We start from the raw sequence: 24,566 nt of genomic DNA, 5'->3' as shown, positions 1-24,566 counted from the left end.
CATGTTTTATTCGATTATATAGCCGCTTTTAATATTTTGCACTTTTTTAATGAGGGCACCTAGTCCCCTAAAATTTATGATCTAAAAATTATTTGTATCGGTAACTTGTGCCTACCTCCTGTAATTTTTGTAGATGGGATTATATAACCAGTTCTGTTTATTTCTTCTTGGGAAATTTGCCAAAAATTAAGCTCAGTTGCTAGCACCGGACTCTAGTAATACATGGGCTACCCCTAACTTTTAAATTTTCACTTTCCCCGTAAGTTTTAATAAGATATATTTTTATTCAAAGTCAGCCTGTGAATTTGCTGACTTTCCTGGTTTCTTTATGGCCCTGCTGTATAGTAACAAAATGCTGCCTCCTTAACTGTTGTTAGATTTATAACTCAGTCTTCATTTAAATCAAAGGGCAGGTATTACCATTCACCAGTAAGAAACCAGGATATTCTTTTCCTTAATAGAACAGATTAACTTTCCCTTCACTCCACCTTAATTCATTGCCATTTATAGTGGGAGCTCATGGTGTTCTATCTTAAATGCAAAGGTATGAAAGTAAGAAAGACTAGGACCTGTGTTGTTTAAACTCTGATATGTGCTGGGCAGTGTACTGGGTGCTGGTGATAGACAGTTCAACAACAATACTGACATAATAAATAGCATACTAGAGATGTGCATAAGAGCAGAAAGGAAGGAATGCCTTGGGGCATCTGAGAAGGTGCAGTAAGGAAATAATGCTCAAGTTGAGTAGTATCGGGGTGAGCAGATATTTGTTAGGTTTGATGGGTGAGGGGAACACCTTCCAAGCAAAGGAAAGAAGCATGTGCAAAATAAGCAAGTGAAAGAACAGAGTTGATGGGTAGGAGAATTTGAGGAAAGAACAGGGGATGGAGCTTGGGAGAGGCTATATCACAGAAAGCCTTTTATGACATGCCAGGGGTTTTGGACTGTATCCTGTAGGCAGTGGCATGCCACCGAAGGATTTTAAACAAGGGAGGAATAAGTAACCTGATGGGATCTGGACTTTCAGAAGAAAGTTTGGTGGTCATGTGGCTAGCATACTGGCAGAGAATGAGATAGCAGAGACCAATGGTGAGGCTATTGTGAAAGATTGGAGAAGTTCTTGGGGCATACACTAAAATGACACTGAAGGAGGAGAGGAAGTATGTGAGAAGTATAGAAATAGTGAAATTTACATAATGAGGGGAGCCATTGAATGTAGGTAATAAGAGAAAGAGGGAAGTCTAAGATGACTCTTAGGTCTCCCTGTTTGGATGAATTTATATGTGATAGAGCCTCAGAGGTAGAGCAGCTTTGATGAGAAAGTGGATGGATGAGCTGGGTTTGGAATATTTAACTTTGAGGTGATAATAGAGATTTTCTGCAGTAGAGAGTGGTTGGGGTGGAGCACACAGGTGGTAGTTTGAGCCTTGTCTGTACATGAGACTGTACCAGAAGCATATGTAGAGTTAGAAGAGACAGATCCAGTGTTGGAGAGCTTCATGGAGGGTCAGTAAAGTAAAGCAAGTCAGAGTAGAAGCCAGAGGAATGGGGTCATTGAAACCCAGGAGTGATGTTTGTTAAGATATTACCTGAGATGAAGCTGAGGTATTTCTGATATGTTTGGTAACCCGGGTTTCTTGTGATCCTAGCAAGTACATTTCAGTGCCAGCAGATGTGATACACCAGTGAAGTAATCAAGATATGTAGCTTATTCTTTTAGGCAGCTTTGACATGAAGACAAAGAGGTAGTACAGTACTTAAAAAAAAGGAATGGAGCTAAAGTTAGTTTTCTCCATATGTATGTATTTTTTATGTATGTTGAGGGAGAGGTTTAAAATATAAGAGAAAGAAGTAATACTTGAAAGAGCAAATTCTCAGCAGATTAGAGTATCAAAACCGTAAAAAAAGGATTATCCTTGAAGAAGATTCTCAGGTTAATATAGTTTTGAAAACCACTAGTGGAATGAGCATCAAAGAAAAGGAGTAGCTTTTATACAAAGTACAGAAGTACAAAGTAAAGGAGAAATGGTCTGGAAGTCACAACATGGAGCTATGAGATAGCGTCATTACCTCCTGAGAAAAGGAGAAAAACAGTTCTCCCAGAAAAGGTTGTGAGGTTAGTGGGCTCTTGGAGAGAGCCAGATGTGAGTTAAGTCTGGTAGATGGGGCCTCTGTGTTGAGGAGATAAGACGAGGAAGAAGTTTTGTAATGGCCTGGGAGTATCAGGGTGTTTAGTGGGACAGACTGAGAAGGAAGTCAGCAGAGAAAGAATGAGAGAACCACTGAGCAGTAAGTCAGAAGGTGAGTAAATAGCTGAAGAGGGAGAGGGTTCGAGAGGCCCACAGACAGGGCCTTAGAGCATCTGTTTTTAAACTGTGTTCCATGTAGCCTTAAGGGATTGAAGGCAAAGAGGGGGGAAACGAGTTGGGGAAGGGGGACAGTTGATACTAAGCAAGAACAGTTTGAAAAATCTTCTCTGTGTGACATTTCAGTGCAGTGGGAGCTGAGAAGTCCCAAGTAGCGTCAGAGCCCTGAAGTTGTTAAGGTTCTCAACAGAAGGCTGATGAAGACTTACTGTGGTGCCTCTGAAGAGATCTTTTACTAAAGTTTTTGAGAGAGGGTAGATAGATAATGACACCAAGGATGTGGACTTTCTTAGTGGAATTAGCTAGTAGACTCAGTGACCTAGAAGAATGTAGGTCTCTTTTGATAGAACACATAAGGTCTCCAGGATCTTTGTTTTCTGTGGCATTTGAAAAACCAAAACAAGACCAAAAAGCAAAAAAACAATAAGCAGATATGACACTCCAGAGTAATTGTTTTCAGTATTATAAGGATCTCATTTCTGAACATTCTTTGAACTGCTTTACAGTGCCAATTTGGTGAGATTTACCAAATTCTGTTCTTTATATTGTGGATAAGGTGTCCTATTTTTAAGTAGAATGGATTATTTTTATGATAATGCTGAAGGCCTCTTATAAGATTGTCATTGATATACTTAACAGTTTTCTAGGATTCTTACCTTTACTTATTAGTTGTCTACTTCAAGTAACAGTGGGCTAGTCTTCAGTGATTACGGAGGGTTGGTTTTGTTTGGTTTTGTTTTCCTGAGCAGTTCTCTTGCATAGTTTTATACTTATATTTTATATCCCAGGCTATCTGAGAATAGCAAAATTCTTCTGTTGCTAGAGAATTAGATTGGGCTCCTCTTGCAAAAACAAGGTTTGCGTGGGTTATGTCCTTGGAATATTTTTGCTACTCTTCTGCTTTTCAGAATTAGCTAATTTATTCAGTTTATGAGTTTGGATGTTGCATAGAATATTCAGTATTTTTACAGATGCAGTTTCAAGTAGGAATTGATCCTTTATGCCAGTGCTGTACTTGATATTCAGATCTTTAAATGATGATTCAACTTTTCACGTGCTTATGATAGAATTATTTCAGCTGTCGAACATTAGGAAACCTTACAGGAACATAGTTTATAGAAGAAACTTGAGATGATTAAAAACTTAAGAATATTATTACTTAAGGCTTTCAGAAACTTTATTACAAATTTTTTATGTGTTTAGTTTTCTATACTGAACACATTACAAATAAATTGAACATAAAATTGGAAAGGAGGGTTGAAACTTAGAAGAATGTTGAGGTGGCAGAGAGTTATCAGAGAATTTTGTTATATATAATATTTTAATCTTAAAAATCAGGTAATTTTCTGTGTTTCATATCTTGCATACTTTTGTTTATAGAATACTTATTAATTTATATACCACTAAGAAAGCAAAAACATTACAGTTAGCATTATAAGCCACATCCCAATTTCAGAGATCTTAAAAATAAGGAAAAAAATATTTTGGAATAGGTGAAACATAGTGCATAAAAATGGTAAAGATGGGGCCGGCCCCTGGCCAAGTAGTTAAGTTCTCGTGCTCCACTTCAGGGACCCAGGGTTCCACTGATTTGGATCCTAGGTGCAGACATGACACCGCTCATCAGGCCATGCTGAGGTGGCATCCCACATAGCAGAACTAGAAGGACCTGCAACGAGAATTTACAGCTATGTACTGGGGGGCTTTGGGGAGAAGAAGAAGAAGAAGAAGAAGAAAAAAAGATTAGCAACAGATGTTAGCTCATGCACCAGTCTTTACCAAAAAAAAACCCAGTAGAGTTGATAATTATGTGATAAGAAAATCATTTGGGAGAAATGATTTTAGCTGTTTATTAGCATTTTTCCCCCAAAAGGGTATCAGATAACTTTATTCTTCTTATTCTGCTTCCATGAGAAAAATACAAATTAGAAATTTGTGAGGTTTATTAAAGTACATTCAAAGGTATGTTGTGTGGTTTGTATATGTCAGTCTTATTTGGCGGCATTCAGAGTAAACCTGTAGTTTTCTTGGTAATTAAGTTTTCTAAAACAGGAATTTCCCTACATTGTCATGTAAATGAAGTTTAACTGAAGTATTTAATAAAATTGATTTCCTCTCACATAATACTTTGGAATAACTCCTTAATCACTCCCTTGTCAAAGTTGATTTGATTCTTAGAAATGATCTGCATGTAAAATTGTATGCCAAGAAAACTTTTTTTCAGTTCAGGAAATGATGATATCCAAACCCGGTTTCAGTTGCTTTCAAACAAAAATGTCACTGAACTCACTTTTAATTTACATAAAAGACTAGTAAGCAGAGTACATGGAAAGTTAATGCTTACCATCTTTTTGGTTAGTTGCTTTTTAATACTGCAAGTGCATTAGTAAAAATATTCACTGACCGCATGCATTTTATCCTGGCCTCTTTGCCAAAGAAAATTAATTTATTAATCCATTTAATTCTTTAGGATGTTACAATTTCTAAATTAGAGTATCGTGGTGAATTCTGTAAGTCATGCGGTAGTTATATAACTTTTGGTTAATAGGAACTTTAAATGTGGCTCTGAAATCTCATGTGTACCAGTAGGTTAAAGTATATAATATGGGCTCTATACTATTCAGATTATTAATAAGTACCACGTGATCAAATGTGTAAAATATTGCAGCAGCAGGATTGTATACATTGTACAGTTTTGCCTGATTCTTTAAGATCTCAAGGCCAGAGTTTTACTTCACAATGATAAGGCAAGATTTTAACTTTCGGGTCATATAGTCTCTTATTTTATAAGCTTTATAAACTTCATTGTTTATACTTACTAGTTCTTATAGTAATAATTTCTTGAGTCCTCTTTCATGCTTCCCCAGCACCATGGAAAATTTCAAACATAAAAGTAAAGAAAATAGAAAATTGAACTCCCATATACCCATCATCTGGCTTCAGCAGTTGTGAACTCAAAGCTAGTCTGTGGCATAGATATCTCTTTCTCTTTGTCTCCTCCACTCCCCTAGTTTTGGTTGTTATTGAAGAAGAAATTGGCTTGTTTCCCTTTTCAGTTTCCCTTAGTCAGGATTTGCATCCCTTTAATGTTTTTATAGAGGTTCTGTCCTCTATATTTCCTGTGAATTGGTAGGTAGGTCCAAAGGCTTGATCAGATTCAGGATCTCCTCCACCCTCCCACACCCCACTCTGCCTGCAAAAATATTGTTATAGATGGTGTTCTGTATAACTTAATATTTTTAATTAAAAAATTGAGAAGAATGAAAATGTTTCCATTTTAACTTTTCTCCAAAGCATCATCTTATACTAAAATAAGGCACAGATAACTGAAGGATATTTATAATCACGGTCACTAGATGTCTCCCACCTACTCTTTATGTTATCTATGCCATACACAAAAAATAATTGTCACCTCCAGAACTCTGCTCCTTTCTGTTGACCCCTCAACATCCCAATCTCCAAGTCTGTTGATTGTTGTTTATTTTCAGAGACAAGTAAGTAAGTAGAATTGACTCTAAGAGTTTTATAATTTATAATTTTTAAAGTTTTAAAAGCTAATATAAGCGTTAGACTTCTGTACTTGTATCATAGTTTTTATTACACTTGTCATTGAGAATTTTTGTCGTTGAGTTTTAAAAAAATTTTGTCAACCTTTTATATTTAAAGAGCTTCCTTGCTTGGCAAACATTGGTCAGGGTTTGTTTTTAAAAACTGTATTACATGAGTTTCCTATAATTTTTAAAGTTATTTTGTAATATTTTAATGTCCCTCCTAAAGTCACAGTTTATTCTGAGAACCGGGGAAGTTATTCTACGCCATTTTTTCCTTGAGGGTTCTCAAAAATAGATTTTTATATTCTAGACAGAGTTGTTGAAGACACAGGGAATAATTTCCTGTTCTGCAGCTCTGGTGTTCGTAGGTTGCTCTGTACTACTGTCTGAAACAGTCGTCCTGTAGGTCAGCTTTACCAGCCAGTGCTGTTCTCGGGCAGCTGCAGCCTGGTGAGGAGGGACGGTTTGTCTGCTGCCTTGGCGTCTTCATTGTTGTGCAGAGATTTTTGGGGATGCCTAAAAAACAAACTGCAGGAGAATAAAACTTTGAGCTTTAAAAATAAACAAGTAATGTATAAAACAGATTTTTTTCATCCTATTCTTGTCTTCACCTCATTCTCTACTCATCCCTTTTAGGTGGGAAGTTTAACACATTTTGTTTCAAATTTAATATATCCTAGAACCTGTTTTTCTTGGAACGCTTTTTCACATCTCAAAAGCATGTAACAAGGAACAAGATTTGGGAATTGCTGATCTGGAATATTACTCTTTTTATGTATATATTGAGAGATAACATTACTTCTGATTAGAATTATCTTTCATGATGCTCCACCTTGCATAATGCTTATTATAATGTCTACTATTATCAGTTCTAGGATTTTGTTTTGACTTACTTTGAATAGCACTTTTATTCACATATTCATTCAGCATATAGTTATAAAACTCCTATAAAACACCATGCTAAACTCCAGAGAAGGTACATGAATGAATCAAAAAAACCCAGCTAAAAAGAGATCGTAATCTGGTGGGGGGAGTCATAAAACAGGTTTAACAATCATTATAATAAGAGATAGCAATTGATTAGAGACATAGGGCCCTGATGATATGATGCGGTAGTCAAGAGTAGTAAATGATCATTATAGAGAGATTCAGAAAAACTACAGGGAAGAGGAGCCATTTTAGCTGGGCCTTGAAAGACAAATAGGGCTTCAGTATTGCAGAAATAGAAGTGGGAAGGAGACACCAAGGGAGGGGACCCGTGTGAGCAAAGGCACCAAAGCAGGAAAACAGGAGGTACATTTGGAGAAAAGTAGTAGGTTGCAATTTGACTAAAGGATGAAGAACTGTGGAGTGGGAAGTGGAGGGCCAAGCAGGTGGTAGGTTTGGAAAGTTAGATTAAATTCCCTATTAAAGAGATTGGACTCTAGGAGACTATGGGGTTGACACAATGAAAGCTATGCTTTAGGGAGGTTAATGTGGTATCACTATTTCAGATGGGAGTGCCAAGGCTATGCAGTGATTCAGGTGAGTGGTGCAAGGTGAGGAGGTCTTGAGTCAGGACACTGGTGTGGAAGTGGAGAACAGGGGAGCCCCTAGGAGGTATTACACACTGGGAGAGGATGGCTCAGAAATGGCTCTGGTTGTTGAGGGCACAGTTTAAACTCAAATGTTATTAAACAGAAACATAAATCAATTGTTATAAAATCAATGTTAGTTAAGTTTCCTCCTTATTCTTAGTTCTAGAGCCAGTACAAAAGCCTCATGAAGGTCCTGGAGAAATGGGGAAACCAGTCGTCATTCCTAAAGAGGATCAAGAAAAGATGAAAGAGATGTTTAAAATCAATCAGTTCAATTTAATGGCGAGTGAGATGATTGCACTCAACAGATCTTTACCAGATGTTAGGTTAGAGGGGTAAGTACCTACTGTGGTCTTGATAGTATTTAATTTGAATGAAAAGTATGTTCTGAATTCCCAATAAATTGCACTTGAGTGTTGACTGTTCTTAAAGTGAGTGTTATATCACTAAGTTACTGTTTTCCCCACTTAAAAAATAATTAAATGCTGATAAAATAATACCTCAAGTTACTATGTTCATTAGGACTATATATTTTCAGTTTTGGAAAATAATTGTTTATCTTAATAGATTAGTAGGAGATTTTAAACTGCATTATTACCAAAACATTCATATAGTCAACTTTTTTAAAAAGATTCAGGTTGTGTGTAACTTAAAATAGTGAAGTATACAGTCCTAAGTGTACAGATTACTGAATTTTTACATATGTATATACCTGTCTAACCATCATCCAAGTCAAGTTGTAAAACATTTCCATCACCTCTGAAAGTTCTATGTTCCTTTCCTGCAATACTCTCACCCCAGAGGCAGCCGTTGTTTTGACCTCTCTAAACATGGATGAGTTTTGTCTTTTGGGGAACTTTTTATAAATAGATCTGTATAGAATATATTCTTTTGTGTCTGTGAGATCCATATTGTTGCATATATCAGAAGTTTATTCTTTTCCATTGCAATGTGATGGTTTGTTATCTGAATATACTATAGTTTATTTACACATTGATAGACATTTGGGTTGTTTTCACTTTTTGACTTTTATGAATAAAGCTGTTGTGACATTCTTGTGCATCTCTTTTGGAGGACTTAAGCTCTCATTTCTATTTGGCATGTATTGGGGAAAGGAATAAGGTATACATTTCCATAGCTTTAGCATGTGCTGCCAAACATTTTTCAAAGATGGTTGTGTCGGTTTACACTCCTACCAGTAATGTAAGAGGCCCAGTTGCTCCATATGAAGAAGAGAATACAAGGTATCTAGACTAGAGGACATAAGGCCCAGTTAAAAGCAAGGGAACTGTACAGAAAACAGGTGGATTAAGTGAGCATATATATTCTGGCTGCTGAGACCCTCTTGCCACCTTGCCTTCTGTGACTTCCATTAATGCCAGCAGCCAGGCCTTCCCCCTCGAGGCAAGAGATTGGAGGATCTTTTTCAACAGAATTGGACTAGCCCTAGAGGAAAAAAACCTACACATACTGACATTGGAGATTAACCAGTTTAATGGCACAGCCTGATCACCCCAATGGAAACTCAGAGTCAGTAAGCCTCACTCATATATTCAGAGCTTATAGTCAGCTTTTTGGTCTTCCGTTTTTAATAAACAGATAACCAGGAATGCTAAATTTCACAGGAAGCCCTCAAACATGAAAAGTACAGTCCAAAGCTATAAGCAACTTTCAAAGAGAAGAAAACTTAAAAAAGAAATAGTGATTCTAGTGAATAAGAAAGCATATTACAACCATAAAACAAGAATAGGACACTGTTCAAAAGCTAGACTGAGAGAACCAAAAAGAGCTTTTGGGAATATTAAAAAAAAACACAAAAACTCAATAGCAGGTTGGGAGGAAATCTTTCATGAAAATGGACCAAAGAGATTTACAATAGTAAATGCATATGAAAGTCATGTGACAGTCAAGGAGGAACCAGTATTTGATTAATAGGAGTCTCAAAGAGAACAACAAAAAAAGCAAGGAGTGGGGAGAAGGGAAGAGGAGAAAATTTATCCACAAAGTTTTCCAGAACTGGACTATACAGGTTTGGATTGAAAGAGGCTACCAAGTTGTCAGGACATAGATGAAAATAGACTGCACTTCCAAGGCATCATGAATTTCAGAACACTGGGGATCCTTCCCCCCAAAAGCCCTCTTATAGGTTTCTCTGGAGAAGAAAGCAGGTCACAATTGAAGGATTATTAATCAGAATGTCTTCAAACTTCTCAGCAGCAACGCTGGAAGCAAAGGAGCAAAATTCTAAAGGAAAATAATTTGCAACCAAAATTCTATATCCATCTAAACTCACAATTGAAGGCACGGGTTAAATAAGGACATTTTTGGCAATATGAGTTCTCAAAACATTGAACTGTCACACGTCCTTTCTTGAGAAGTTGCTGGATTGTGCTCTCCACCAAATGAGGACTTAAACCAAGCAAATGAAGGACACAGGATGTAGCAGACAGGAGATCCGACATGTGAGAGATGATGGGAATCTCCGGAAGAGGGTGAAGGGACAGCCCTGGATGAGAGTTGTGCAGGCAGAGAAGCACCAACCAAGACAGGAGCAGGTCAGAAAATGCACAGTAGGAGACACTTCAGGAAGATGTCGTTGAAGTCATAACCTGATAGAGCTGAATGTTTTCAGAAGAAATTTAGACAATTGGTGGAGAGTTTGAGATTGAATTAGTAATAAGTACACAGAAAACCACTGCAAGAAAAAAAAATTAAGTAGTCATTAACTCCAGGGAAAACTTTAAAAAGTTGTTCAGAGAAAGCAAAAGTAATTATAGTTTACTACATAGCACAACTCTGAATAAATCATAATAAAGTAACCATTGAATATTGTGCACATAAAAATTAAACGGAATGGAGAGTATCTGTTCATACAGCAAATTGGTTAAATGGAGATCAGTCAAGACAGACTTCATTGTAATCTTAGGTTTTCATGAACTGTATACTTTCTTGAACAATTTAAGAAGTATTGAAGAAAGCTAGATTCTTCAGAGAAGTCTACGGTTAAAATTCTAATGATGTTCGTGTTAGAAAGAACGTTAACTATTACTGTTTCTAGTAGAGTTATTTTTGTAATTTTAGTAATTTCCTAAGTACATCACCTCTCTCAACACATTTTATTGTGTTGATGTTTTTTAATGTTTTGCATGGTTCTTTAAGATACTTTTGTTAATGAGTAGCTTCCAAGTGTATCATAAGTCACCAGTATTTGGACAGTGAACAACTTCATGATAAATGGTGTGATACATATGCTTGTGCGCTGCATTTTGGGCTTGCTGAGGAATCCTGCTTCAAGCAAGCAATATGTAGTCCTCTGGTTAGCCACTGGGTCTTTGTGGGACAGAGCTGCTTAGAGGGTCACATAAAGTCACTACTACTACTGGCTAGCCTTTTTATACCTTCTTGCTCTGTCTCTGTGCTGGTATCCTTTTTTAAAAGAAAGTTTAAGAAACCTTTTTGTTATGGAAAATTTCAGATATATACAAAAATAGAGATAATAGTATAATCAACCCTCATGTATTCATCACCTTGCTTCAACAATTCTTAATAGCCCTTAATGGTTTTACCCTCTAAGACGTCCCCCAACAGTCTGTCTCCTGGTATTTATACCTCTGTAGTCTCTTCCTCTGTTGTGCTAGAATTGGGCTCTATGAGCAGTAGAACACAGTACAAATGATGGAATGTCACTTTCAGGGTTGGGTTATAAAATACACTGTGGTTTCCAATTTGGTCTTTCCCTCTCACTTGGATCAGTGGAGTAGATCTCACAGAAGTGGCCCTATGGAGAAGCCCACATGGTTTGTGGCTTTTTGTGATCACCCAGATCAGTGAGATTAGAAGCAGATCCCCCAGCCCCAGGCAAAGACATATTTGCAAATATTATAATATGTATCTCTGAAAGATAAGGACTCATATAAAAAAGAAAAATTATGATACCATTTTCATACCTAAAAATATATTAACAGGGGCTAGCCCTGTGGCCTACTGATTAAAGTTCCATGTGCTCCACTTAGGCAGCCTGGGTTCGCGGGTTCAGATTCTGGGCACAGGCCTACACCACTTGTCAGACATGCTGTGGTGGCAACCCACATACAAAATAAAGATTGGCATAGATGTTAGCTGAGGGCTAATTTTCCTCAAGCAAATAAAGAGGAAGATTGGCAGCAGATGTTAGCTCAGGGCGAATCTTCATCAGCAAAAAAATATATATGTTAATAGTGATTCCTTAATAACATGAACTACCCAGTTAGTATTCAAGTTTCTGTAGTTATGTCATATATTTTTCTTTTTTTTTTCTTTTTTTTTAAGACAGAGTCTGTTTTGGTGTTTTTTTTAAGATTTTATTTTTCCTTTTTCTCCCAAAGCCTCCTGGTACATAGTTGTGTACTTTTAGTTGTGGTTCCTTCTAGTTGCGTATTTTTCTTTTTTTTATAGTGTTTGTATTAGGATCCAAATAAGGGCCACACATTGCAACTGGTGGATACCAGTCTCTTTTAGTTTTTACATTCCCTCTCCATCTTCTTTTTTCCCTTACAGTTTATTATTTGAAGACCAGGTAGAATGTCTTATATCTTTCCTCAGCCTGTATTTTGCTGACTGTATCATTGTGGTATCGTTGATTGTGTTTCTCTGTTCTGTTTCTTTCCTGTGGGTTGGTAGGTTAAAGGCACTTTGTACCAGTATTCTTGAAATCAAGTAAATTGTGTGCTTGTGGTAGTAAAGGTGTGAAATCTGGTCAGTCGTGTGCGTCATCATTGGATAGGTCTGTTATATGTCCCGTCTGTCTGTCTTCTCATACTGGAACTCCCGTTAGCCAGGCTTTGAACTGCTTGCATTGATTGTCTTAGTCTCTTATGTTTTTCTGCTTTCTTGTCTTTTTGTTCTACTTGCAGGGAGAAATCCTAGACTACCTTTCAGCTATTCTCTTTTAATTAAATTTTTTATTACTGAGTCTTTGTCATTGTGTTCTGACTTTTTAAAAACATAGACACAAAACCCTGCAATTTACCTTCTTTATACATGTAAATATTTGTGAGATATTTAATATAAGAGTAGCATTTTAATCTTTCTAGTTTTTAAAGTAATTTTAACTTCACTTTAAAAAAGAAAAATCAGTCCCATGAGGCAGGCTGCTGTTATACTGCCTCAGAGAGATGGCCATAGCCCAGGACAATTGAATCAGGTTTGAATACAGGTCCTCTGACTCTTAGTTCCCTTCTTTCTCTACCTAATTGCTGAAAGTTATTTTTTTCTCATTTTCTTAAATATTCCCCCCCTTTTTTTTTGTAAGGAAGATTGGCCCTGAGCTACTGTCTGTTGCCAATCTTCTTCCTTTTGCTTGAGACAGATTGTCACTGAGCTAACATCTGTGCCAGTCTTCCTCTACTTTATGTGGGGTGCTGCCACAGCATGGCTTGACAAGCAGTGCTAGGTCTGTGCCTGGGATCCAGACCTGCGAACCCCGGGTTGCAGAAGCAGAGCACTTGAACTTAACCACTATGCCACCAGGCCAGCTCCTCTTAACTATTCCTTTTATTGATAGATTAAATTCTGAAACATTAAAATCATATATTTAGTAGAATTCTATTTATTTTCTCATATCAGATAAGCTTCTCTAGATGATTTTGATGAACTCATGGAAGTTGCTCTGCTTATAGTTTTTGAGACTCATGGTTTTATATTTTTCATGGGCTTTTAGTAACTTTGATGTTATTCTGTAAATAGTAATTGGTAGTTCTAAGACTAATATGTACTTTTTTCAATTAGATAAAATTTTGTAAACAAAATATTCTAACATAAATATTACTTTTTTTGTACCTGTATTTATCTTTTTATGGTTTGGGTTTTACTTCCTTCATGAAATATAAATTTTTCTGTTATATAAATTTAGTGAATTTTCTGATCGTTTTGTTTTCTTCATTGCATCAAAGACATGATAATTTGTAGTTTAAAAACATGCTTTAAAATATTTATCTTGAAGTATTTTTTATTTTGCATTTTCCATCTTATACTAGTGATTTCTCAAAATTTTTTCCTTTGAAAATGTAGCCTTTTCTTTCCTTATTTTAGCCATTAATATTTTGAACAAAATGGTCTAAACATTCAGAATGCTGTAGGAGATAACAAACCTTTGTACCAACCACCAGCTTTATTGAATCTTAATAAGTTGCCATAATTTCTTTGTATTTTGTTTTTAGCAATTAAATTTTACAGCTGCAGTTGAAGCCATTTGTCTACCCCTCCCCAGTCTGTTCCACTCCTCTTTAACCATAGGTCTGACTTTTGCATTTAAAACTGTGCATGTTTTAAAAGTACTTCGTCAGATCTATATATATAAATGATATATAGTATAGTGTCATATTTTCAACTTAACAAATGCTGGTATTGCATATGCACATATCCTTCTTCAACTTGTTAAAATTTTTTTTTGTTCAAGTGTTGATTTTGAGATTTATCCATGTCAATACATGTAATTCTAGGTCATTCATTTTAACTGCTTTGTAAAAGTACATTGTATGAATATACCATAATTTATCTATTGTTCTTTTACTTTATATGTATATATTTTATAGTTACAAAGTGTCTGTAAACATGCTTTTTAAACAAACATATTCTTTTGTACAGATGTAACAGTTTTCTGTAGAACAGTGCTTTTCAAATTGCAGGTCATGGCACTTTAGTCAAATGACTCATGAAATCAATTTAGTGAGTACCTATCAGCATTTGAATTAGTGAAATAGAATAGAAGATATCAAAGTATGTCTTATGTAGTAAAAGGGTTTTGTTTGTTTCTTTTTGGTTTTTTGTTTTTTGATTTTTTTTGGTGAGGAAGAATGGCCCTGAGCTAACATCAGTTGCCAATCTTCCTCTTTTTGCTTAAGGAAGATTGTCCCTTAGCTAACACCTGTGCCAGTCTTCCTCTATTTTATATGTGAGATGCCGCCACAGCATAGCTTGATGAGCAGTGTGTAGGTCCATATCTAAGATCTGAACTTGCAAACCCCAGGCTGCCGAAGCAGAGTGCACAAACTTAAGCACTATGCTACTGGGTCAGCCCCATAAAAGTATGTTTTTCATTAATCATTGTTTCAGTATGTATGTGCTAGATTAACATAAAATATATTTGTTACCATGGGTTATGGTAAAAAATGTATGACCATAGACGCGAAATTATTACTCTGAGAGATATGTGCTTTTTAAAATTTCATTCAGTTTTTAAAAAAATTGCTCCCACAGTGGTTTTACCAATTTATACTCTCCAGCTACAGTGGATGAGAGACTACATTTCCCTGCATATTCATGCAGAGAATAATAGGGGCACAAGTGAGCTATAATAGTGTCATGGACTAGGCTGGCACAGGTGAAGAAGTTTTCAAATTCTGATTTCCTTTTTAAGATGGAGCCATCAGAATGCTGATGGGTTGGATGTGGAGTAAAAGAGAAAAGGAGGAGTTAAGAATTCAGGCCTGAGCAGCTCTCTGAATAATAGTGATACTTGCCAAGATGGAAAGAAGAGGAAAGTAGAAATACGGGGATAGAAATCAAGAGTTCTTAGCACATATTTATAAAATCCTGGAGGCCAAGGGAGAGGTTGAAGCTGGAGTCAACAAGGGACAAGAGAATTTAAAGACATGAGGCTGGTGAGACAGCCTTGGGAGTGAAGGAGATGAAAAAGAGGTTAGGTGACTGACATTCCAGCCTTTGGAGATTGAGAAGAGGAGGAAGATCTAGCACAAAGCTGAGAAAAAGTGAAGTAAGAGGGAAAAAGTGTAGAGTGCCTAAGAAGCCAAGCAAATGTTTCAAGAAGGAAGAGGTCATCTATGTTAAACATTAGTGATAGGAAAGTAAAGTGAGGTCTCTAAATTGACCAGTGGATTTCAGTGTGCGGAGGTTGTTGGAACTTGGGCAAAATTGTTTCTGTGGAGTGATAGGAATGAGACCTTGACTTGAAAGTGGAAGTCTTCTCCATTCTTTTTATAATGGTGGCCTTGGTGACCTGGACCAACTCCGAGTGGAGGACACCTAGAGAGCTATAAAAAATATAAAAATTATCTGCTTGAAAACATCCAGAAGTTAAATGGCAGTAAAGAATTACAGAGCCAAAATATGGGAGAAGATGGAAACCCAGAGAAATAAGCCTAGCATTTAGAGGCTACTTTTTACCCAGAGGCATCTGCTGAATCCAGAAGGTGTATCCTAAGAAACTAAATAGTGCTTTAGACTTCCCTTTGGTTCTAGGGTGTAAGAACTGGAGCCCAGAGGCCAGCCCTGTGGGCTAGTGGTTAAAGTTCTGCGCATTCCGCTCTGGCAGACCAGGTCTACAGGTTCAGATCTCAGGTGCAGACCTACTCCACTCATCAGCCATGTTGTGGTGGTGACCCACATACAAAATAGAGGAAGACTGGGACAGATGTTAGCTCAGGGCTAATCTTCCTCAAGCAAAAAAAAAGAAAGAGCAAGGTTGGCCCCAGATGTTAGCTCGAGGTGAATCTTCCTGACCAAAAAAAAAAACCAAACTGGAGTCCAGAGCCTACTGTGTGTGTGTGTGTGTGTGTGTTTAATAGTAGAATCTGATAGCCCCTTCATGCATGCTTTAAGGTTAGGCTCCTAGAAGTAATGATGAAACTGAAGTAGATCAGCTCTTACAGGGACTGAAGCCCAACATCAGACCATCTCAATGCATGAAACTGAATTAAGGTGATTAGGGTTATGAGTGCTTCAGAGCTCCCCTAGAAGCAAATGTAAATCCTCTCTGAAGGAAGATCTTAGGCCTCAAATTTTTTTTAATGGTGTTTCATACACACTCTCTGGCTTGCAGTCAAAAAAGAGCAGACACATGAGGAAACAAGAAACATGAAAAAAACCCGAAAATGATAGACAGTGGAAATAGACCAAAAAGGATTCCAGATAATGGTGTTATCAGACACAGACTTTAAAATGATTGTACATAATATTAGTGTGTTCGGGGAAATTAAAAACAAGATTGAGAATTTCAGCAGAGAACTGAACCTATTAGACAGTAACCAAATGGAAATTCTAGAACTGGAGAAGTACAATAGTAAAAATTAAAAACACAAAGGATGGGTTTAATAGCAGATTAGATATAGCTGAAGAGAGAATTAGTGAATTGAATTATAGATCAGAAGTAAATATCCAGAATGAAGCATAGAGAGTTAGAAGGATGGAAAATAAAAGATCATAAGAGATACAGGAGATACAATGAACGTCTAAAACTATCAGCAAAATTGTAGTCACAAATTGAGAAAGAAAATAGAGCAGTAGCAATATTCGAAAGTATAATGGCTGAGAATTTTCCAAAACCAATGAAAGTCATTAAGGCACAGAATCAGTAAGTCTGATGAACCTTGAGCAGGATACCTGCCACATCATACCTGGGCATATCATAATAAAACCATTGCAAACCAAAGCTAGAGGGAAAAAAAAACAAACCAAAGGGAGAAAAAAGATAAAGATTACTTTCAAAGATACAATAGGAAGTCTGAAAGTTGACTTCTCGCGTGAGAGAGAAAAAAGCCAAAAGATAATGGAATGATATCTTTTAAAAGCTGAGAGATAACTATGAGCCTAAAATTCTGTACCCAGCAAAAATGTCCTTCAAAAATAAAAAATGTTAAGATAAAAACTGAGGTAATTCGTTACCCACACTAAAAAATACTAATGGGTATTCTCTAGGCAGAAAGAAAATGATCAAATAGTAGAAATGAAGGAAGAGCAATAGAAATGGTAAATATTTAGATCAATTAATGTCAACTATGTAAAACAACAGTAATATCTTATGGGATATAAAATATCTATAAAATTAAGACACAGAACAAAGCATTTTCTTTGGGTGGGGGGATGGAGTTAGACACTTGGAAGCTTTTTTTGTGTTGCCAAGAAGTGGGTAAAAATACCAGTTAGTGTTAGACTTTAATAAATCAAGGATGGATGTTGCAGTCTTTAAGGTAAACACCAGAAGAAAGTGAACATTAATAGAGTGGGGAAAGTGAAAATGAAAAAAAAATCCAAACTAAGGAAGGAAAGGAGAGAAAAAGACAAATATTTCTGTTTATGTAAGATGGTAGATTTAAACTGAAATATATCAATAATTATATTAAATGGATTAAAGGTTTTGCTTAAAAGACAAAGATTGCTAGATTGGATAAGAAAAAAAATGTACTGTTATGAGATGCAGACAGAAAAAAATAAGGATATAGGAATATTTAGGGTAAAAGAATAGAACAAAAGAACCAGTGATGGCCTAGCTGTTAAAGTTCAGCACGCTCTGCTTCTGGCAGTCTGGGTTTGGTTCCTGGGTGCAGAACCACACGACTTGTCTGTCAGCAGCCATGCTGTGGTGGTGGCTTACAAAGAAGAACCAGAAGAACTTATAATTATACACAACTATGTACTGGGGCTTTGTGGGGAGCAGGGAGGAAAAAAGGAGGAAGACTGGCAATAGATGTTAGCTTAGGACGAATTTTCCCCTGCAAAAAAAAAAAAAAAAAAAAAATCCAAGAATTAAACAAAATATACCTGACCTATTTTACTTTCAGGTAAGGACTTCAAGGTAAAAAGCATGTTTGAAAATCATCATTTAAATTTACTACATCAGCAGAAAAAAGGAGATAAGTTATGTGATGATTTCAGTAGATACAGAGAAGGGATTTGATAAAATTTTGCCACTGGTCATGATAACAACTCTTAGCAAATCAGGACCAGAAAAGAACTTATTTAATCTGGTAAAAAGTATCTACAAAAGAACAAAACAAACTCTATATTTAATAATTTTGAAAGCTTTCCCTTTGAGATCTGGAACACGATCCAGATGCCTATTATCACTACTTCTATTCACTGTCATACTGGATGTCTTAGCCAGAGTAAGGAGGCAAGAAAAAGAAATAATATTATATGGATTGGAAAGGAAGAATTAAAACTTATTTGCAGTTGATGTGATTGTGTATAATGAAAATCCAAAAGAATTACAGATAAAGGTTTAGAATCAATAAAGTTTAGCAAGGTGTATGGTTTTAAGGTAAATATTTCTAAGAAAGATCAATTATATTTCTATATTTTGGTTTTCTTAAAAAAGTTAGAAAATAAAAATTTTTTAAATATCACTTAAAATGCAATCAGAAAATATCAAATATAAGAAACCCTCTTCAAATAAAATTCTAAAACAGTGAGAGATGTTAAAGACCTAAATAAATAGGGAATGGGTAGACAGCTCAAAATTATAAAAATGTTGGTTCCTTCCAAATTGATTTATAGATTTAATGCATTCACCACCAGCTGTGTTTGTGTGTGTGTATGTGTGTATAATTTGACAAATTGATTCTCAAATGTAACTGGAAATGCAAAGACCTAGCACAGCCAGGCATTCTTGTAGAAGAATAAGGTTGGAGGATTTGTAGAGACAGTTACCAAGATTTCGTAGAAAACTATAGTAATTAAAATAGTGTAAGATTGTTGCAAGAATAGACAAACAGATCAGTGAAACAAAATAGAGAGTTCGTAACCAGTCCTGTACTACTTGAGCACTTGGTTTAGGACAAAAGTGGCACTGCACAGCAGTAGGAGAAGGATGATCTACAGGAGCAGGTAAACAGTACTGGGTCAACCTGACAGAATTAAGGACAAAACTGAAACTGACCTGTAACTCACACCACCTAGAAAAATCAGTTTCATGTGTATTACAGATATAAATAATGAAGACAAAGCAATAAAGCTTCTAGAAGATCACATCGAAGAATGTTTTTATGATCTTTGGGTAGGAAAAAATTTCTTAAACAGGACACACAAAGCACCCAAAAATGAAGGAACAGTTTGATAAATGGGACTCCATTAAAGACTTTCTGTTCATTAGAAAAAATAGTGAAAAGAAAAATATGTTGAAAAGGCAAGTCACAGAAGAGAAGATATTTATGACACTCATAACCAGCAAAGTGCTCAGATCCAGAATTTATAAAGAACCCCTACATATCAGTAAGAAAAAGATGGACTATCCAATAGAAAAATGGGTGAGAGACTGGAACTTCACAGAAGAGATTACCCAGTGACCAACAGACATACGACAAGATGCTCAACCTCGTTAGTACTCAGAGAAACAAAACCTCAATGAAATACCACTTCATACACTCTTGGTGAGTGTGTAAATTGGAATACCCACATTGAAAAACATGTCATTGTTTACTAAAATTTACTAGAATATTAAGATACTTCATGACCCAGCAGAGCCATCACTAGATATATCTGACAGAAATGTATGCACATGTGCTTCGGGAGACAAGGACAAAAATGTTTATAGCAGTGCTATTTGTATTGGCTCCAAACTGAAAACAATCTAAATGTCTATAAACAGTAGAATGTGGTATAGTCATACAATGGAATACTTTGTAGCAATGAAAGTGAGCAAAAGCTACATGCCACAATATGGATGAATCTCACTATTATACTGAGCAAAAGAGTCGCACAAGAGTGTATACAGAATAATGCTGTTTCTGGGAAGGTCAAAAATAGGCAAAACAACACTATGATGTCAAGTGTTAGGATAGTGGGTCACCTTTGGGGAGGGAAGAAAAGGTAATGGGAGCAAGAGGGACTTGTGAGGTGCTGGCAGTGTTCTATTTCTTCGCTTGAGTTGTGGTTACATGAGTGTTTGCTGTGTGATAACTCATTCGCTCTAAATTTATGTTTTGTGCAGTCTGTTATCCTTTAAATAAAATCAACTTGAAAAATGAGTGGGAGAAACAAAGTGGGAGGGGTAGCAATGGAGATAGCAAGTGTACCAGTACTTTTGAGGTGTTTTTGGAAAAAGGAGAGAAATGGGGACGTTAGCTGGGGAGATCATGCAATCAAGGGAGACGTTTTCTTTTTCGTTTGTGAGATGGCATGTAGTGCAGTATTTTTTTATGTTGATGGGAATAATCCCAATGGGGAAAAATTTGAGAGGAAGGTATTATAGCAGGAGCTTTGAACTTGAGTAGGTGAGAAGGAATGAAGGTGGCTTCAGACAGGGGACAGGGATAATTTGGGCATCGTGTAGCAGGAAAAAGGCACACCATTTATGATCACAAATGCCTACAGGATGCTAAATGCATTGATGGGAGTATGGAAATTTTCATTTGATGGCTTTTATTTTTTTCGGTGAAATTGGAAACAAAGTTAACACCTGTGAGTGAGGAGGGTGAGAAAGGTATTGGAAATCACTGGAGATGTGAAACAGTTTGAAGGAGTTGACTAGGAAATGTAGTATGAATATTGGATAGTGCTGAGAGCTTTTTGGGTTTGTGGTTGTAAATTGAAAGTGAGACTATTCAGCCCATTCATATGTTTTCTTTAGCCCTATTCAGCAGTTTAAGTGCAGATGCAAAGTCAGCAGAAAGTTGGATTTAGCTGGGATTGGGATATCGCCAGGCAAGTGAGATAGAAGAGGGAGACATAAGGCAATGATTATAATAAAGAGCTGTGGATCTGAGCAGAGTAGAGGCAGTAGAAAACCTGAAGAGGGTAACAGAAAGTAAAAAGATAGAGGAGTCTGGATTGGAGGTCCCAGTGAAGGAAACTAAAGATCTGGGATTTTCGGAGTAACTGAGTTGAAAATAATCCAGGATGTTGGAGTGGTTGGGGAATAGTGGCCAGAGACTGGGATGCTTAAAATGGAGATTATCAGTATTGACATGGCCTAGGGATATAGCATGAAAGTAAGTGGGTGAGAATGGAGGAGAGTTTCATTGAAGGAGAGGAGAGCAGAGCAAACATCTGAGAGGCCAGGTATTGAAAAATTGACTATGTGGAAACTGAAATCACCAAGAACATGATGACAAGACTAGTGATGGAATTGATAGGGAAGGTGGTAGATACTGTAACAAAGGTGGGCTGGCAACTTCTGATAGCACTGTCTTTAAAGAACCTGAGATGTCTTAGAGAAGAGGGAGAAACAATAGTTTTGAATCAGCAATGAGGAACATGGAAGATATTTATCCCTATATCCAGACTCTGTGGTATGCGGGATGTAGAAGAAAAGTCAGCTGCTTCTTGAAAGACCACTCAGTAAGTGGTATTCTTGGCAATAGTTTAATTAGTATAGAAGATAAAGGGAATATTCAGATAAGGGATGGTGAATATAGGGGATTTTACTGACAACAATACGATGAATTCTGGAGAGCACAGTGGAAAGGTAAAGAGGTCAGGAGCCTTAGTCAAATCGAAATTAGAATTTGGGTGATTCACAATGACCTGGAAGGCTTGAGTTTTTTGTTACTTGTTCATATCACTATTTTTAGTACCTTAGGATTTTAAAACATTTTCACCAGATCTATAATTATATATCTATCCTCATTTCTAATATTGATTGTTACTTTTCTCTTTTTCCTTAAACAGTCTTGCCTAGTGGTTTGCAATTTTTAATTTTTTAAAGAGAAGTAGCTTTTCCTTTTGTTTATTTAGTTGTTTTTTAAAAATTTGTCTATGTAATTATCTTTTCTTCTATTTTGTTTAATCTATTGTCTTCTTTAAACACTTACCCTATTAATTTGAAAATATTGTTTTTCTAATAAATTCATTAAAACTCTAAATTTGCATCTCTGAATCACTTCAGTGCGTCCTACTAGTTTTATGTGTAGTACTTTCATCCTTGTTCATTTGTAAGTAGTTTGTAATTTTCATTTGATTTCTCTTTAATCCAGGCGGACTTAGAAGTACGTTTAAAAATTTCTATGTACATTTCTTTTTGCCTTTTGAATATCTCGTTTTTTTAATTATTGATTTATAGATTAATTTCATCATGGTCAGAGAACATGATCTATATATGAACATGATCTACCCGAAATGTGTTGAAACCTGCTTTTTGACCTAGAAAACCTTCAGCTTTTTAAAAATGTTTCCTCTGCAGTCAAAAATAACATTGTTTGCCTGTTACTTCTGTTTGTTTTTTTCTGTTTTAGTGAGCATGCTCTAATAGATTCTGATTAAGTTGGATTTTTTTTAAAAAACTCCCACTCTGATTGTGGATTTGACAGTTTCTCCAACTTATTCTGTTAGTTTATTTTTCAAGGCTGCATCATTGGATGTATTTAAGACAATTCATAGTTTTGTTTTGTTTTTTAACCCAGTGTTCACTATATCTTTATTAACTTTTTTTCCCCGCTGCTTTTGGTATTGCTACACCACTTTTAGTCTGGTTAACATTTTCCTGGTATGTCTATTATTTTTTTTTCTATTTCTTTACTTTCAGCCATCTGTATGATTTTGTTTTAGGTGTATCTCTACTAAGTGGCTGGATGTTTAAATTTTTAATTCACTCTAAGAGTCTTTCTTTTCAATAGGTGAGTTTAATGCATGTACATTTATTGTATCTGTTGATATATTTGGACTTACTTCTTTTAGGGTGAAATCATGTGAAATTGATATTCAACCATTTTTGACCTATGAAAATGACAGTTTCATTTAGTTCAACCTAATAAATCTTGTTTGCTGTTTACCATCTTATTTTTTTTCCTCCTTTCCTGCTTTGCTAATTGACACAGTTTCAGTTGATAAAATTTTTAGTATCCATGTTTTTCTCTAGCTTGGTTTGGAAGCTGTACATTTTATTTTTATTCCTGTAGTAGTAGGACCTGGGCACGTTGTAATTGTCTGTCAAGGTGTGGATTTATCTATCTACATGCTCAGTGCACAGAGTGTACTTTTGATCTGAGCATTCATATTATTCTTCAATTCTAGGACGTTTCTAGGTATAATCTCAGATTTTGCTGTTTCACCATTTCCTTTAATCTATTCTTCTGGAACTACTTGTATGTATGTACTAGAGCTTCTCAATCTATACTCTTATTTTTTCTCCCTTTGTCCCTTTTTGAATTGTATCTAGATGAATTTCTCATTCATATCTTGCTAGTGGCAAAATTCATATCTGGCTCTGCCGTTTACTGGTAGTGTGGCTTTGGACAAGTTACTTGGCCTTTCTATACCTCAGGATCCTTGTCTGTACAATAGGAATAACTAGGATTGTTGTGAGGACTTGTAGTGTTTTGAATAGTTCCTGGCACCAAGGATATAGAGAGGGCCTCTGTTCAGGGAGTGAGCTCTGGGTCCCGGTGCCATTCTCAGGAGAAGCTGACTGCAAGCATGCTTTTCCATCCCCACTCTTTTTTTACTAGGCATTGTCTGGGTTCTGAAGTGTATACACAGTGAAATATCAGATTAATATTTAACTATCCCAACACTAAGCTGGACAAAGCTGGCCAGCAGGTGCTTTTCAGACCAGTTCCCAGAGGTGGAAGATAAGTAGTGTGGGACAGCCCCCTAGAGTTCAGCTTTTTCACCCCTTTTTCTGAATCTGGAAAAGTCTTGCTTGTTCTAAGTCATGGGCTTAACTGGTGGTATAGCTGGCAGCGTCCAGATCATCCTTTGCCTGCCAAGAACCTTTACTGCCTTGTAGGATCTCCAAGGGCACATTTCCTAGAGGAAAGTATGACATTGTTCCGGTGTCAAGAATACTTAAATAGAACTAACAAAGAATAACTTTTGTAATGTATGATCTTAGGGAAGAAGGTTTAAGACAAATTTCAGGTCACCTAACATGGCAATTCTCTCTTATATAATTAGTTGCTTAAAAAGTACTAATACCATTTATTGAGTGCTTAATATTGTACCAGGCACTGTACGAGTTATATTTAAGCAGTTGAGCAAAATAATGTGCCCAATTTACAGATGGGGAAACTTGGATGTAGGGAGATTAAATGATTTGTGCAAAGTATGGTTAATAAGTGACCCAAGTGAAATTTGTCGATGACAAAACATGTAATCTTAATCATTGTGCTCTGCCATCACTTTTATGGTTGGATCTTCACTGATCTTGTCTGAATGAGAGTATATGGAGGAGAAATTTTGTAACGTTGCCAAACACTGCTGGGCAGGTAGCCACACATCTTAAGAAGTATTGAATTGTCATTGGGAAGTGGTTATGACAGGCTAAATTTAGTGGGTGACAAAGAATGCTTTGAAAATCATAGCTCAAAGAGACATGGAGAAGAGGATTAGATTATATGTGCATATTCACCTTGATTTGGAAT

At 36.2% G+C, this 24,566-nt stretch overlaps 1 protein-coding gene across 2 annotated transcripts in view; it reads left to right on the top strand.

Moving 5' to 3' along the window:
* GALNT1 (polypeptide N-acetylgalactosaminyltransferase 1) overlaps positions 1 to 24,566 on the top strand; it is an 87,389-nt gene that overhangs the window by 15,544 nt on the left and 47,279 nt on the right. For both annotated transcript variants that reach the window (XR_006890123.1, XM_046671760.1), the window contains one exon: positions 7,655 to 7,829. Coding sequence is in view for 1 of the 2 variants with exons in the window: in XM_046671760.1 (XP_046527716.1) it covers positions 7,655 to 7,829 (175 nt within the window). In the remaining variant the exon portion in view is untranslated. The remainder of the gene's footprint in view (positions 1 to 7,654; positions 7,830 to 24,566) is intronic.

The sequence above is a fragment of the Equus quagga genome, chromosome 9, assembly GCF_021613505.1.
Source record: "Equus quagga isolate Etosha38 chromosome 9, UCLA_HA_Equagga_1.0, whole genome shotgun sequence".
NCBI classification, from domain to species: domain Eukaryota; kingdom Metazoa; phylum Chordata; class Mammalia; order Perissodactyla; family Equidae; genus Equus; species Equus quagga.
Note: the sequence above shows the minus strand (reverse complement) of the source record. Positions and strands in the feature narration are given on the sequence as shown.